This window comes from Ovis aries, chromosome 19 (assembly GCF_016772045.2).
Source record: "Ovis aries strain OAR_USU_Benz2616 breed Rambouillet chromosome 19, ARS-UI_Ramb_v3.0, whole genome shotgun sequence".
Taxonomy (NCBI): domain Eukaryota; kingdom Metazoa; phylum Chordata; class Mammalia; order Artiodactyla; family Bovidae; genus Ovis; species Ovis aries.
Genome location: NC_056072.1, coordinates 43,152,352 through 43,166,989, shown reverse-complemented (window position 1 = coordinate 43,166,989; position 14,638 = coordinate 43,152,352). Strand labels below are relative to the sequence as shown.

The following is a 14,638-nucleotide window of genomic DNA, read 5'->3' as shown; positions in this document are numbered from 1 at the left end:
ATGTTAGTGAGATGCACACTTAACACAAGTAACTGAGTCCTCAGGTGACAAAGGGCCACACCTGACCACAGATCCTAGCAGGCGTTGTCTTCTCTATTGGGGAGGATGACGGAACTTGAAATACTTTTTAAATTCTATGGAAAATAAACCATGTTGTTCATGAGACAGAACTGGGTGGGGATCTCTAATTGACAGGTGACTTCTAGAGCCCATGGAAATGGGTCAGGCCCCAGTCTGGATGCTGGGGATACAATCCCTGCCCTCCTGGGGCTCCCATTCTAGCCTGCACACGTGTCCTCCAAGTCTTTGGGAGGACATCAGAAAGTGCACTGGAAGCTCGGATGTTGACGTGTTCCCTCCTAAATTTTTATTGTGTATTACTTATTTTTGAATAGCCCATATATGAATAGGGCTTCCCTGGTGGCTCAGACAGTAAAAAATCTGCATGCAATGCAGGAGACCCAGGTTTGATCCCTGGGTTGAGAAGATCCCCTGGAGAAAGTATTGGCACCCCACTCCAGTAATCTTACCTGAAGAATCCCATGGACAGAGGAGCTTGGCGGGCACAGTCCATGGGGTCACAAAGAGTCGGGCACAACTGAGCAACTAACACTTCACTTCAGGCATGTACATGATAACCAAAAGATTTTAAAAGGTAGGCTGTGAAAAGCAAGTTTCCCTCTATGCCTGACTCCCAGCTGCCTGATTCCCCCCTCAGATGCAACTGCTGTTACTGGTTTCATGTATACCTTCCAGTGATATTCTGTATATAGATAGGCATTCATGTGCACGTGTGTTATTTTTATTTCTTTCTCTCTCTCTCTGTCTTTCAGGTCTTCTATCCATCTCTAACTTTTCATTTTTAAAAACTGCAAACCTAATAGGAAAGTTGAAGGTTACAGTTGGGTTCACCAGTACATTTCACCACCTTTACTTTATTTCTCCCTTCTCTACACACACACATACACAAACACATATATACATTTTTTCTTCCTCAACTTTTAAAAGTGAGTAGCAGATATTACTATGTTTTATCCCTTAATATTTTCTTCAGCAAATGCTATGAACAAGGATGTTTTCTTACATATAAACATAACCACAACTTCATCACTGCAGTCACTGATCTAATAATATTGTCTAATAACCAGTCCTTACTCCAATTTCCCCAATTGTTCTTAAAATTTCCTTCATAGCTTAAAAAAATATCCAGGATCATCTCAAGGATTCCTCATTACGTACACTTTTTTCCTCCTGATGCTTCTCTTCATTCTGGGTCATTCACTTCTCACTTCCACCTTGCTTCTTCACCGTGTCTCCTGAGATAGAGTTCCAGTACTGTCTCTCTTTTCAGCCCCTCTAGGTATAAGCCAGACCTAAAGAGCAGGATGGATCTTGACGTGGTTAATATGTTTGTGATCGCGGGCGGGACGCTGGCCCTTCCGATCCTGGCATTCGTAGCCTCATTTCTCCTGTGGCCTTCAGCCCTGATAAGAATCTATTACTGGTAAGTTCATTTTACAGTTCAAAATTTTCAAGGGTATCATGATCACACTGCTTTCTTTGCTTTGTGGTTGTGACTGTTCAACATTTATCATGAAATATTCCAGACGTGGGGGCTTCCCAGGTGGCGCTAGTGGTAAGGACCCTCCCTGCAATGCAGGAAACATAAGAGACATGGGTTTGATCCTGGGTTGGAAGGATCCCCTGGAGGAGAAAATGGCAGCCTACTCCAGTATTCTTGCCTGGAAAATCCCATAAACAGAGGAGCCTGACAGGCTACAATCCATGGGGTCGCAGAGTCGGACGTGACTGAGTGGCTGAGCACTCATTTCAAACTTGCAGAAAAGTTGAAAGGTGTCCTTTTTGGAATGTTGGGAATGTTCCTGAAGAATTGGTACTGGTAGCTTCTCACCAGGTAAATTCTTCCAGGATTCCAATGGTGTCTTTGCTCAGGAGACCACTCTCTCTCCTGAAGTCACTGATTCTGTGTGCATTTGTAGGAAGGCATTTGGTTTTCCTTGGTCATTGGATTCTGATCCAGTGATGTTTTGACAGGTACAGTGATAGTCACTGAAAAATGAGTTAGAAACACCAGAATCACGAACATGGCTTGGGTAGGACAGAATGTTTTTTGATTTGTCTAAAAGTGTTCATTAGTAAAGTGACAGGAAAAAAAGTTTCCAAAACTTCTGTCATTCTTAAATCATTTTCACGCTTCTTGCCGTGTTTGCACACCACCTCTAGTTTTCTTTTGTGTTTTCTTTAGAGTAAATGACTTTAAAACAAAATCTTACATTAATTTCTGAGTGACATAAATATCACTACCTTTAGTGGAAAGCTTGCCATCCTTGCCACAAACAATAAATTAATATAAAAAGTAAAAATGAGCACAATGCTTTACACTCTGTTCATGAATTCTAGCCTAGATACCATTGCCTGCCAAGGACTGACTCCTTTCTCTTTGTTACAAAAGCTGAGAGATGTGAGAGCTGCAGAGCTTTTCTCCTTTGATAAAAGCAGGTTTATGGTTGAAAAGAGAGAGAATTTCTCATGACGTGCTTCAGTAACTTTTCATGCCACAGTCCATTTACTAGAGAAAATCACCCCTCACACGGCCATGAATTCATCCCATGATGACGGAAGTACTCAAATCAACCTGGTTCTTCTCTGTGCCATAGGGAAGCGCACTGAGATTTAACCAGGACTTCTGGAACATAGGGCTACCTTCTGAGCCCCTAAGGAAGAATGCAGGGAAACTGTGCTTGTGCCCTTTATCCGCCCTCCCTTCTGGCTCCCTTTTGTTTCATTAGAGTGTGGAATTTTCTGCCTGCCAGCCAGGCTCTGATCCTTGAAAAGAAGCTAATTGAACAGAAGGGAGCTTTCATCTTTCACACTCTTTTGTGGGGAGGTGATGACTCCTTTAGTGGGTTACCTAAGACCCACCTCTGTGTTGATGAAGCTAAGACTCTGGCTGCTTAGAGGCCATTGCCTTTGCAGCACTCCAGCACAGCAGGAGTGCTGTGGGGCCAAGACGCCTTTGGGACCCCTGACGTGGAGAGACCAGAGTGGTGTGCCCCCCTCAGTCCTGCAGAGGCACCGTGGACCTACACACACAAATTCCATTTTTCTTAAGTCAAAGTGAAGCAGAGAGCGCAGCTCCGTGATGTGTCCCATAACCGTGGAGGTGGCTGCAAACAGAGATGTGATTGTCCCACCCAAAGGCTTTTTCTACCAACCACACATGGAAACCAGCCTCTGTGCTGCACAGTCCCCCACCCCCAAGTTCCTCAGGCCATCATGGAGAGAGCTTTAGGACTGTTAGAATAATTTAGATGCTTGATCTTTCAAGAGAAAATTAATGTCACTGCAAATAATTGACTTTTTTGAGTTAAAACTCGTGGTTTAGACTTCACCATTTTAAAGCATACATTTAATTGGTTGTTATATATTCACAGTATTGTGAATTGCCACCATCTAATTGAGAACATTCTCATCTCCCCTCACAAGAACCCCCATACCTGTTAACAGGTACTCCCTGTTTTCTCTCTTCGTCCCTTGGCAACTAGTAATCCGTCTCTTTGGGTTTTCCTGTTGGTGACATTTTTGTGTTTGGCTTCTTGCACTTTTCAAGGCTCACCCGTGCTGCAGCATGATTTGTACTTCATTCATTGTGATGACTGAATAGTGGTCCATGGTGTGGTTTACACCACATGTGATTCATCCAAATGGACATTTGTGTTGGTTCCACTTTTTGGCTATTATGAAGAATGCCTCATCACATAGAATTCACTTTTATTAACAAGTGAAGTTCAGTGAAGTGAAAGTCACTCAGTCGTGATCGACTCTTTGTGACCTCATGGACTATACAGTCCATGGAATTCTCCAGGCCAGAATACTAGAGTGGGTAGCTTTTCCCTTCTCCAGGGGATCTTCCCAACCCAGGGATCAAACCCAGGTCTCCTGTATTGCAGGCAGATTCTATTAACAAGTAATACCACCGAAATTCAGAGGGGCCCCACAGAGAACACTCAGCCCTTTATTTCACCCCACAGACGCATGTGACTGTAAAGCCTGCCCCGGCCTGTCACTCCACTCAGAGCTGTAGCTGGAGGATGAACACAATGCTCTTTATTTCATGAACTCGGCCACACAGGCTAAGAAGAAACCCCAGTTGGCTGTCAGGTGAAAATCCTGGAAATCCTTGCGGATTATGCCGAGTAGTGTTGTGGCATGGGGGCTGTGATTATAGTATTAGAACCTGTAATACCACTGCAGAGAGCTGCCCAGATTCTTGTGAGCGGCTCCCCTGACCCCACCGAGACGCACAGCCTGTCTCCTTCAAGTCACCTCACTGTGAGTGACCCTGACATAGTGATTGTCATAGGATGAGCAGCTTTGTGTCAGTCCCCATGTCCCTTAACCACAGCTACTCCTCCAAAGGCCTTCAGCCACTCAGCTGCCCGTGACAGCCGCCTGTAGGCTCCCCCTGCAGACCTGGCCTAGTTTAGTTAATTTTCAGGATCGCAGCATGAACAGGAACAGCAGGCAGCGCGGGTAACTGCTGTTGTTGCTGCTTAGTCGCTCAGTCGTGTCCGAGTCTTTGTGACCCCCTGGACTGTGGCCTGCCAGGCTCCTCTGTGCATGGGGTTTTCCAGGCAAGAATACTGGAGTGGGTTGCCATGCCCTCCTCCAGGGGATCTTCCCTACCCATGGATCAAACACGGTCTCCTGTGGCTCCTTCATTGCAGGTGGACTCTTTACTGCTGAGCCACCAGAGGAGCCTGCAGAGGTAGCTGGGCATCCCAAAGACTCTGAGCCTCCCTGCCGAGCAAGCATGCGGGTGTGAGGATGGCCTCTCAGGTTCCCTCTGTCCCTGGACTTCCCTGTGGGTCTCCTGAGCTCCTTGGGGCTCAGCAGCAGTGTCCCCAGTGGGCCACAGCCAGTCTTGGCAACAGCTCTCTCTGGGTCTAAGTGTCCCTGGAGGGTGGCTGGCACAGTCCCACAGTGATGGGGACTGTGGTTGCTCCTTCAGGAGGCACCACGTGCTTGGCCGAGAGAGTCCACAGAGAGCCATGCTGAGGATGCCGTCGCCACTGTGGGTGACATCAGGGGCCACTCTGGTTTTCATTGTATAAACTGTCAACACTGTTCACGGGATGAAAAAACTAACATTTTAAAAGATTTTTGTTTTCCCAAAGAAACTAAGTTGTGCAATCAAGAAATCATATACTTAAGAAAGAAGCGGATAAGAATTAGGAAAAAAGAAATAAACTGATGTTTCAGATGATTTGATTGTATACATTGAAAGTCTGAAATAATAATGATATCTGTGGATTATTTATTAGAATTAAAAAGTGAATTTGGCAAGATTGCTAAATACAAGATAAGTTAACAGGGACTTCCCTGGCAGTCCAGTGGTTAAGACTCTGTGCTTCCACTGCAGAGGACATGGGTTTGATCCCTGGTCCAGGAACTAATATTCCACATGCTATACAGAGGGATTAAAAATAAATTTAAGAATGAATAAATAAATAAAGATATTTCAGGACTCTTGGCTTGAGATAAAGAAAATCCAAAATCTTGCATTAGTCAACATGGCGAAGTATTTTAAAAAATCAGTTTTATTCTTATTTCATAGCAACAAACAAATAGAACATTTAAAGTCTTTTACTGATACCATTTACCATAAGGAAAGAAATAGTGCTATATTTTACAACATGAATGATCCTTACAAACATAATATCAAGTGGAAGTAGTCAAATACAAATAACTTACTGTATGATAAAGTCCTATAGCATGTAAAACCCTCTTGTTTGAAGGGGAGCTAGTGGTCACCTTTAGGAGGTAAAGCATCTGTGACGCTGGCCGTAGTCTAGACCCTGATCTGGGCAGCAGATGGTGGGCTCATCCACTTTGTGCAGATTCATCAGGCTGTACACTTATAATATGTGTGCCTTTCTATATTCTTTATACTTCCGTGGAAAGTTACTCTAAAAAACAACAGTGAAGAATGTGGAGAAATTGGGTCCCTCATATTTTGCTAGTGGGAATGGGAAATGATGCAGGCATTTTGGAATACAATCTGGGAATTCCTCAAAAGGTTAAAAAAGGTTTGTTTTTTTTTTTAAAAAAAGCTGCTATATGGCCCAGAAATTCTACTCTTAGGTGAATTGAAAACACTCAGGAGAACAGAAAACGTATATCCACAGGAAAACTGATATATGTATGTTCATAATGGCATTATCCCTAAGAGCTGAGAGGTGGAAACAACTGTCTGTCAACAGATAAATGGATAAACAAATGTGACCTATCCATACAATGGAATATTATTTAGCCTGAAAAAGGAATGAAATACTTTTGATTTCTCCATCAAATATGAATGAGAGTCTTGCTAGGTAGAGTATTCGTGGTTGTATATTCTTCCCTTTGATCACTTTAAATATATCACACCCTTCTGGCTTATAGAGTTTCTATTGAGAAATCAAAAACTTTCCAGAAAAGCAACAGTTAAGAGAATTCAGCGCCACCAAACCAGCTTTATTAAAAATGCTAAAGGAACTTCTCTAGGCAGGAAGAGAAGGAAAAGACCTACACAAAATAAACCCAGAACAATTAAGAAAATGGCAATAGGATCATACACATTGATAGTTACCTTATCAGTTCAGTCCAGTTCAGTCGTTTAGTCCAGTTCAGTCGTTCAGTCCAGTTCAGTCATTCAGTCATGTCTGACTCTTTGCAACCCCATGAACCACAGCACGCCAGGCCTCCCTGTCCATCACCAACTCCTGGAGCCTACCCAAACTCATGTTCATCGAGTCGGTGATGCCATCCAACCATCTCATCCTCTGTCGTCCCCTTCTCCTGCTGCCCTCAATCTTTCCCAGCATCAGGATCTTTTCAAATGAATCAGCTCTTCGCATGAGGTGGCCAAAGTATTGGAGTTTCAGCTTCAGCATCAGTCCTTCCAATGAACACCCAGGACTGATCTCCTTTAGGATGGACTGGTTGGATCTCCTTGCAGTCCAAGGGACTCTCAAGAGTCTTCTCCAACACCACAGTTCAAGAGCATCAATTCTTCGGTGCTCAGCTTTCTTTATAGTCCAACTCTTACATCCATACATGACTACTGGGAAAACCATGGCCTTGACTAGATGGACCTTTGTTGGCAAAGTAATGTCTCTGCTTTTTAATATGCTGTCTGCTGCTGCTAAGTCGCTTCAGTCATGTCTGACTCTGTGCGACCCCATAGACGGCAGCCCACCAAGCTCCTCCATCCCTGGGATTCTCCAGGCAAGAACACTGGAGTGGGTTGCCATTTCCTTCTCCAATGCATGAAAGTGAAAAGTGAAGGTGAAGTCCCTCAGTCATGTCCGACTCTTCATGACCCCATGGACTGGAGCCTACCAGGCTCCTCCGTCCATGGGATTTTCCAAGCAAGAGTACTGGAGTGGAATGCCATCGCCTTCTCCGAATATGCTGTCTAGGTTGGTCATAACTTTCCTTCCAAGGAGTAAGCTTATGTGTAAACACATTAAATACACCAACTAAAAGATGTAGACTGGCTGGGCAGGTGAAAACCTGTGTACATATGCACTTCTACTTAACAGACCACTCTACTTAACCCCCCAAATTGTATGTAAGTATTTTATATAGTTAGGTTAACCATGTTTCCATTATGGCTTGCAACTGTAATTATCTTTTATTTTTTGTCTGGCTATTGATTGTGAAAACTGAGCATCTTTTACTATTGTGGATATATAACTGTTATTTGCTTAATCCCATTGTATCATGATGGGTCAACAGAAAATGATAGAATTCTGTATCAGTTACTACCATTTAATAGAAAATCCTGTAATCATTTTTTAAAATAAAAAAAAAAGGAATGAAGTACTGATACGTTCTATAATGGATGAACTTGAAAACATGTTAAGTAAAATATATCAGACACAAAAGGCTGCATATTGAATAGACCCATTTATAGAAAATGTGTAGAATCCATAGAGACTTGAAGTGAGCTGGTGGATGCCCAGAGGCGCAAGGGGAGGGAGATGGGAAGTGAGTGATAATGGGTATGGATTTCTTTCTCTTTTTTTATTGTTGTAAAATATACACAATACAAAATTTACCATTTTAACTGTTTTTTAAGTGGGTAGTTGAGTTTCTTTTTGATGGAAATGTTCCAGGATTAATGGTGATGGTTGTATAACTTTATGAACACTAAAAACTATCCGTTGTACCATTTAAAAGGGTGAATTTTAGGGTATATAAACTGCATCTCTATAAAAAGAAATGACTATTCAACATCCTTGTTATTAGGGAACATGCAAATCAAAACCTCAGTGATACCTTACACACACATTAGGATAGGTGTTAGTTTAAAAAAAAATGAAAAATAGCAAGTTTTGGTGAGTATGTAGAGAAGTTGGAACCCTTGCGCTTTGCTGGTAGAAATGTAAAGTGGTATAACTATCATGCAGAAGTTTAGGGGTTCCTCGGAAAGTTTAACACAGAATTACTCTGTGTGTGTGTGCACGCGCGTGTGTGCATGCGCGCACTCAGTCATGTCCAGTTGCTTGCAACCTCATGGACTGCAGCCCGCCAGGCTCCTCTGTCCTTGGGATTTCCCAGGCAAGAATACTGGAGAGGGTTGCCGTTTCCTCCTCTAGGAGATGTTCCCAACCCAGGGATCGAACCTGGATCTCCTGGCTTGCAGGCAGATTCTCCTACACCACTGAGCCACTGAGGGAGCACCATCAGAATTACTGTATGATCCAACTACTCTACTTCTGGGTATATACATCAAAGTATTGAAAGCAAGGACTCAAACAGACCCTTATTTACCAATGTACATAGCAGTGTTATTCATAATTGCCAACAGAATGGAAATAATCCAAATGTCCATCAACCGATAAATGATAAACAAGATGTGTTATATACATACAGTGGGATATTATTCAACCTTACAAAGCAAAAAAATTCTGATGTAGTGCAGAAAACGGATGAACTTTGAAAGCATTATGCTAAGTGAAATAATCCAGTCACCAAAGAACAGATATTGTATGATTCCACTTATATGGCTGTCATATGTGTTACAAAATTTTCCATGTTTTTCCCTTGAATTTTGGCAAATGGTATATTTGAAGAATAGAATCTTTTTTATATAATACTGAAAGTGCCATTTATTGGCTACTTCCTGTGTGTTGGGCATTGAGCAAAACTGTAACGGCTTATCTCATTAAAAAAAATTTTTATTATCTCTTTTAGTCTTAACCATGTCCTCAGTAGAATGCAATAGTTTTCCATATTGTAGATGAGGAAATTGAGTTTCATGATCATATAGCCAAAAAATGAATGAGCTGGGATATAAATGAGTGAACAAATTCATGTTACCATGTCATGACTTAGAACTTTGAAATATGCATATTTTGTCATAAAGAGAGCTGTTAAGCTAGCCAGTTTTATTGTATCTTTAATGTTTTGAGTAGGCAACATATTCATTGAAAAAGTACTAAAAAGAACATGATAAATCTCCCTCCCACCATTATTCCCTCTCCACCTACCTGTCAAGAGTATTTCATACCTCCGCTCCAGATACTCATCTTAATAGCATCTTGTATATGATCCCACGCTTTTTGTATGCAAGTACAAGTAACTATAAATATTTATCTTCCTCTCCCTCTCCCTTTATTTTATACAAAGGGGTTAAAGCTGATCCACTTAGGCTATTTGCTATTGCATATCTTGGCTACCTCTTTGGTACGAAGTATACCACAAAGTCAATCTCTGATTGAATTAATTATCTTGCATCTTGGAGGATTCTTCATATAGAGTGTTCAATTTCTTTAGATGGTAATTTCATATTGAAATCATTTCCAGGCCAAACTCCAGCACTGCCAAGTCTTATGTAACCCAGAGAAGCTGAGCTTTCAACCAACTGCCATATGTTGTAAGGAGTAAAACCAGAGAACAGATGAGATAATTCTTAAGAAACAAGTTCTTACTCCCAAAGTCTGTAGGAAAAATAAATTTGGAGTGCAAGGCAGAGGAGGGCATATGACTTCTATTGAGATTATGTACCATAGTGGAAATAATGTCTCTGCAAAATCAAATGTGTGTTACCATAAATTCTGCATCACAATGAAAATCCACACTTTTTTGTGGTTTAATTTTTTGTCAATTAAAATCCACTTCTTGAGAACAATCAGCTTCTTTGAAATCACAGTATCACTAAATATGAGAAAGATTCTGTTTGGCCAGCCCTGGTCTGTAAGTGATTCCCTGGACCCAGGAAAGGGACCAAGTTTCCAGAGCCCTGAAGACAAGGGATAACACCCCAAAATATGGCCTCATCTTCCACTCCACATTCATTGGCCAGGCAGCCATCAAAAGCAAAGGCCACATCTCCCAATACCTGGGAGACAAATACTGTATCACCTTATAAACTGATTGCTTCTCTGAGGTGCCCTCAGCTGTATTTCTGGAGAAACTTCAAGAGCAAGTTGAGGAGCAGCTGTCCTTCTATGAGACTGAAGAGGTGCCCTGCAGGAATCTGGATGTTGTGATAGAGACAATTGTTCAGGCAGAGGAAGCTGATGCTGAGATTACTAGGGAGCTGGAGAAGCAGGAGAAGAAATGCTTGAAGAAGAAAAAGAAGGGCTGGTTACAGTTCCCCTCACATATTTGGAAAACTGCAGCAGTGTTCAGGAGGAGTGCCAGGAGACGAGCGCAAGACCGAAAAAGAAGAAAGTGGAAGCCTCAGGAGGCCCGTCGGGAGACTACAATGGAGGAGTCATCTGTGTCTTTCTCCAAACCCAAGGAAAAGAAATCCTCTTCCAAGGAGGAGCTGGTTAGTAGTGATCTTGAAGAGACAGCTGGTGGTGGAAGTCTTCCAAGAGGAAGAGATCTTTCCCAATAGAGGAACCAGTTAGTGACCCTGAAGGGTCAGGAAACAAGAGTATCCCCGAGAAAAAGGGGGAGATTCTCCTCCAGGGAGGAACTGTAACCAGTGGACCTGAAGAGGCTGCTGCCAGCAAGAGCATCAGCTGCAAGGGATGAGAAAGTTCCTAAGAGCTGTCCCAGGAAGACTAGAATGGATGTTTCACCGAAAGGTCAGGCCCATGGAGCTGTTTCACAACCCATCCCCTGTGTCCCAGTGAAAACAAATTTCCAAGAGTAGATAAATAAATAAGGCTAAGACTCAAATGCAGAGATTTTGGTTGAAATCAGCTTGCTCAGATAGAATCACAAACAGGCAAATGTGTTTCTCACAGAGAGGCAGTCACTGGAATCACTCAAGGCGACAGCTGTGAGGTGTGTGGAGTCCTGAGACAACAAGGAATTCAGACATCTCCCGGTCAGTCTCCGGTTGTCCTCTCTTCCCATGCAGGGATGTGTGGGTGTGGAGTAACCCCTCCACCAGCAATGGCAGCCTTGATGACAGAGTCTGATTACTCATCTCCACAAATAAATAGCAAGTTGCAGGTGGCAAGAGGGCACACACTTTATCTTTAAGTCTTTTGATGCATTTCCTACCAATTAAAGTATCTCTGTGGTAAGGTCTTCCAGGCCAGCTGCACTGCGCCCTGCGGCACTCAGGCCCACAAGTCCACGGCTGCTCGGCCCAGATTTCAGGCATCAGTGAACATGGCCCACCGGGAGCTGCCAGCCAGCTCTCCGCAAGGGGAAACCACCTTTGTCTTGGCCTCTCCAGAGTCCTTCCCAGCCCTACCACCAGCTGTTTTGAATTCTCCTGAAACTCAACTGAGCCCTACCACCAGCCTTCTTTGCCCTGCGATTCAAACTACTAAAAATACTTATTAACAGAGGGTTATTGCATGTCATGCTTCTTAAGAAAATGTCCCCTTTTCCCTTTCTGATAGTGTGCTTAGAAACATTTATACCAGAATATTCACGTAAGGTACTTTCTGGAATGGCCTGACTTAGTGGTCCTCAAGGGTGACTGTGTAGAGGACGAGGGCTGGGAGAATCGTTGCTCTTACTTCGAAGTAAAGCTGTACAGAGTCCGCCTCCCGAAGCTGGTTCTCTGGCGCTCGCTGACTTTGATTTTGCCTGTGTTTTCCGTCCCCAGGTACTGGCGGAGGACGCTGGGCATGCAGGTCCGCTATGTGCGCCACGGAGACTATCAGTTCTGCTACTCCTTCCGCGGCAGGCCTGGCCACAAACCTTCCATCCTCATGCTCCACGGGTTCTCTGCCCACAAGGACATGTGGCTCAGCATGGTCAAGGTGGGGTGCTAGAGCCCTCCCTCCTCAGTGGGTGTCACTCAGTAAAAAAAAAAAGAAGAGAGCGGGTTCTACTTGAATATGAGGTCATCAGGAGTGGTAGAAAGCAGAGGGAACCTGGTATAATGGCTCAAAGCACCCTAAACTAGTGTAGTGTATTATTCAGATCCTTTTATCAGACAGAACTTACTGAGCTGATGTTATTTATGAAATCAGTGCCTCACCAACGATTTCACCTTATGACTATTTCTTTGGAAAGTTTCTGATACTCTGCTTCATATTCGGACTGTCATGACTATCAAAGGCCAGGTTTTGAAAAGTCATTTCTGTATACTCCAGGATTCCCCTCTTCTTCCCTTTTCTGCTTCTCCTTCTCTCTCCCCATCTCCTCTTCCTCTCTTCCTTCCATTTCTGCTTTCTCTTTTCCTTAGCCCTTTAGAGAAGCAGTCTTGATCTGACAGCTTTCTGGGATGGTTTCTCAAATCACTCACTTTCTGTCCTGGTTTATTTGGTTGTGTCAGCTTGCTTTAGTTGGTAAAAGTGAACAGCTGGTAAAGATAGGGGCTGGGAGAGGTCTGGCAGAGAAGGACCCCAGGCTCCCACCTCAAGCAGGACCTGACTAATCCCAAGCATGCTCTACATTAGGACGAAAAGGCTCACACATCCCCTAGTTTCTTATTTCCAGAGTTCAGTATGAGGACAGTCATTGTGCTTTAATGAACCTCTGACTTCCTCTTCATCTTTCATATAACTGGTTAGTTGTTTATTGATAGCTGATATATCTCAAATTCCTGGTTAAATGTGGCATATATTTAAATGGAAGAAGGTGTTTAGGATAAAAATACCTAAGGAATTAGATCCTAATGTAAAAAAAAAAAGAGTGAAGATCATAGGGCGATCATATATGATTCTTAGGAGAAGTGTTACTCTTGTGGGCTCTGGAGCTGACCGGGGCTCTGGGAGAACAGAGTCACCCGGTGTATTAATAGTTGCAAGTTGGTGGCTGCGAGACTGGGATAAGCATAGGAGGGATGAGGGAAAGAAGGAAGTAGGGCCTGCCAACTGGTGTCAGGAAAGAGCGAAGGATGCAAGCTGCTCCCCGACCTCTGCTCTCCCCTTTCCAGTCATCCCGAGGCCTCTCACATTAGACTGTGGGGGCTTCTGCTCTCTGGAAGGCTCCTGGCAGTGTTTATTCATGTCAGATGTTGCTAGGGGAAGACACGGAATGGTTTAGGTTCCTTCCTCCCCAGCGGGGAGGCTGTCCAGGTCACTTGGTAAGTTGGGGGAGCCTCCCCAGAAACATGGGCAGACATGTTCTGACACCACATTCTGACTCTCTGGGCCTGTGTGTCCGCAGTTCCTCCCGAAGAACCTGCACCTGGTCTGCGTGGACATGCCAGGGCATGAGGGCACCACCCGCTCCTCACTGGATGACCTGTCCATAGATGGGCAAGTCAAGAGGATACACCAGGTAAGCAGGGAGGCTCCACCAAAAAACTGCCCAGGTGGGTCTTGCCCACTGTTGCATCCTCAAGTCTGAAGAACAGTCAACATGGGTTCTGTTTCGACTCATATTTGCAAACAAAATGGCAGCAGCCGAGTGGCGTCCTCAGCCAGCTGTAGAGGGCCAGGGGTTATTGCTGACTTCTTTCAACGTATTATAGCTGTTTCTGGAGAAATACAGTCTCACTTTCTCAACTCTTCAAAAAGGGAGTTTAGAATTCCTCAAGACCATTTATTTTTTTAGAGTGTATTTTTTTGGTTACCAGCTGCTTGATGACGGTAACAGCATGTCTGCCTAGTTGTGGAGGATGGGGAGGGTGATCTTTTCATTTTGTTCTGATTTAGTATCTTTCTTCAGCCCTGTGTGACTGAGCTTTCAAAGTCATGGGGCTCATGAACCATTTCAAAATTTAATGGTTCATACTCTTCAGGTTGACATTAAATATTTTCTCCATTCAAGGATATTTATTTAATGTCTGCCCCTCTCCTCTCTTTAAGCTGTGTATTATTTGGAAGCAAGGAACCTTGTTTCTTTGACCTTTTGCTGTAACCTGAGCAGCTGACCATGGTTGCTTGTACATAATAGATACCCAATAAATATTTTTTAGATTAATGGGTAGATGTAGGGGATAGTTGGTTGAATGGTTGGATAGAGGGAAAGTTGGATGGATGGTTGGATGAATGGTCAAATGGTTGAATAGATGAATGGATAGATAGTTATATGAATGGATGTTTGGATGGTTGAATAGATGGATGGGTGGATAGCTGTATGAATGGATGGGTGAATAGTCGGGTAGACAGATGGATAGATAGTTACATTAATGGATGTTTAGATGGATGGGAAGCGCTGTAAATTATAGCCAGTCAGCAAACTATGGCCTGTGGGCTTCATT

The 14,638-nt window shown here is 43.4% G+C and overlaps 1 protein-coding gene and 1 pseudogene across 12 annotated transcripts in view; one reads left to right on the top strand and one right to left on the bottom strand.

The window, feature by feature from the left end:
- ABHD6 (abhydrolase domain containing 6, acylglycerol lipase) overlaps positions 1-14,638 on the top strand; it is a 101,957-nt gene that overhangs the window by 74,320 nt on the left and 12,999 nt on the right. For all 12 annotated transcript variants that reach the window (XM_060402342.1, XM_012099820.5, XM_060402339.1 and 9 more), the window contains 3 exons: positions 1,352-1,504; positions 12,089-12,245; positions 13,600-13,713. In XM_060402342.1, the coding sequence (XP_060258325.1) occupies positions 1,386-1,504; positions 12,089-12,245; positions 13,600-13,713 (390 nt within the window). In that variant the 5' untranslated portion in view covers positions 1,352-1,385. The remainder of the gene's footprint in view (positions 1-1,351; positions 1,505-12,088; positions 12,246-13,599; positions 13,714-14,638) is intronic.
- On the bottom strand, positions 11,288-11,841 carry LOC121817309 (histone H2A.Z-like; annotated as a pseudogene).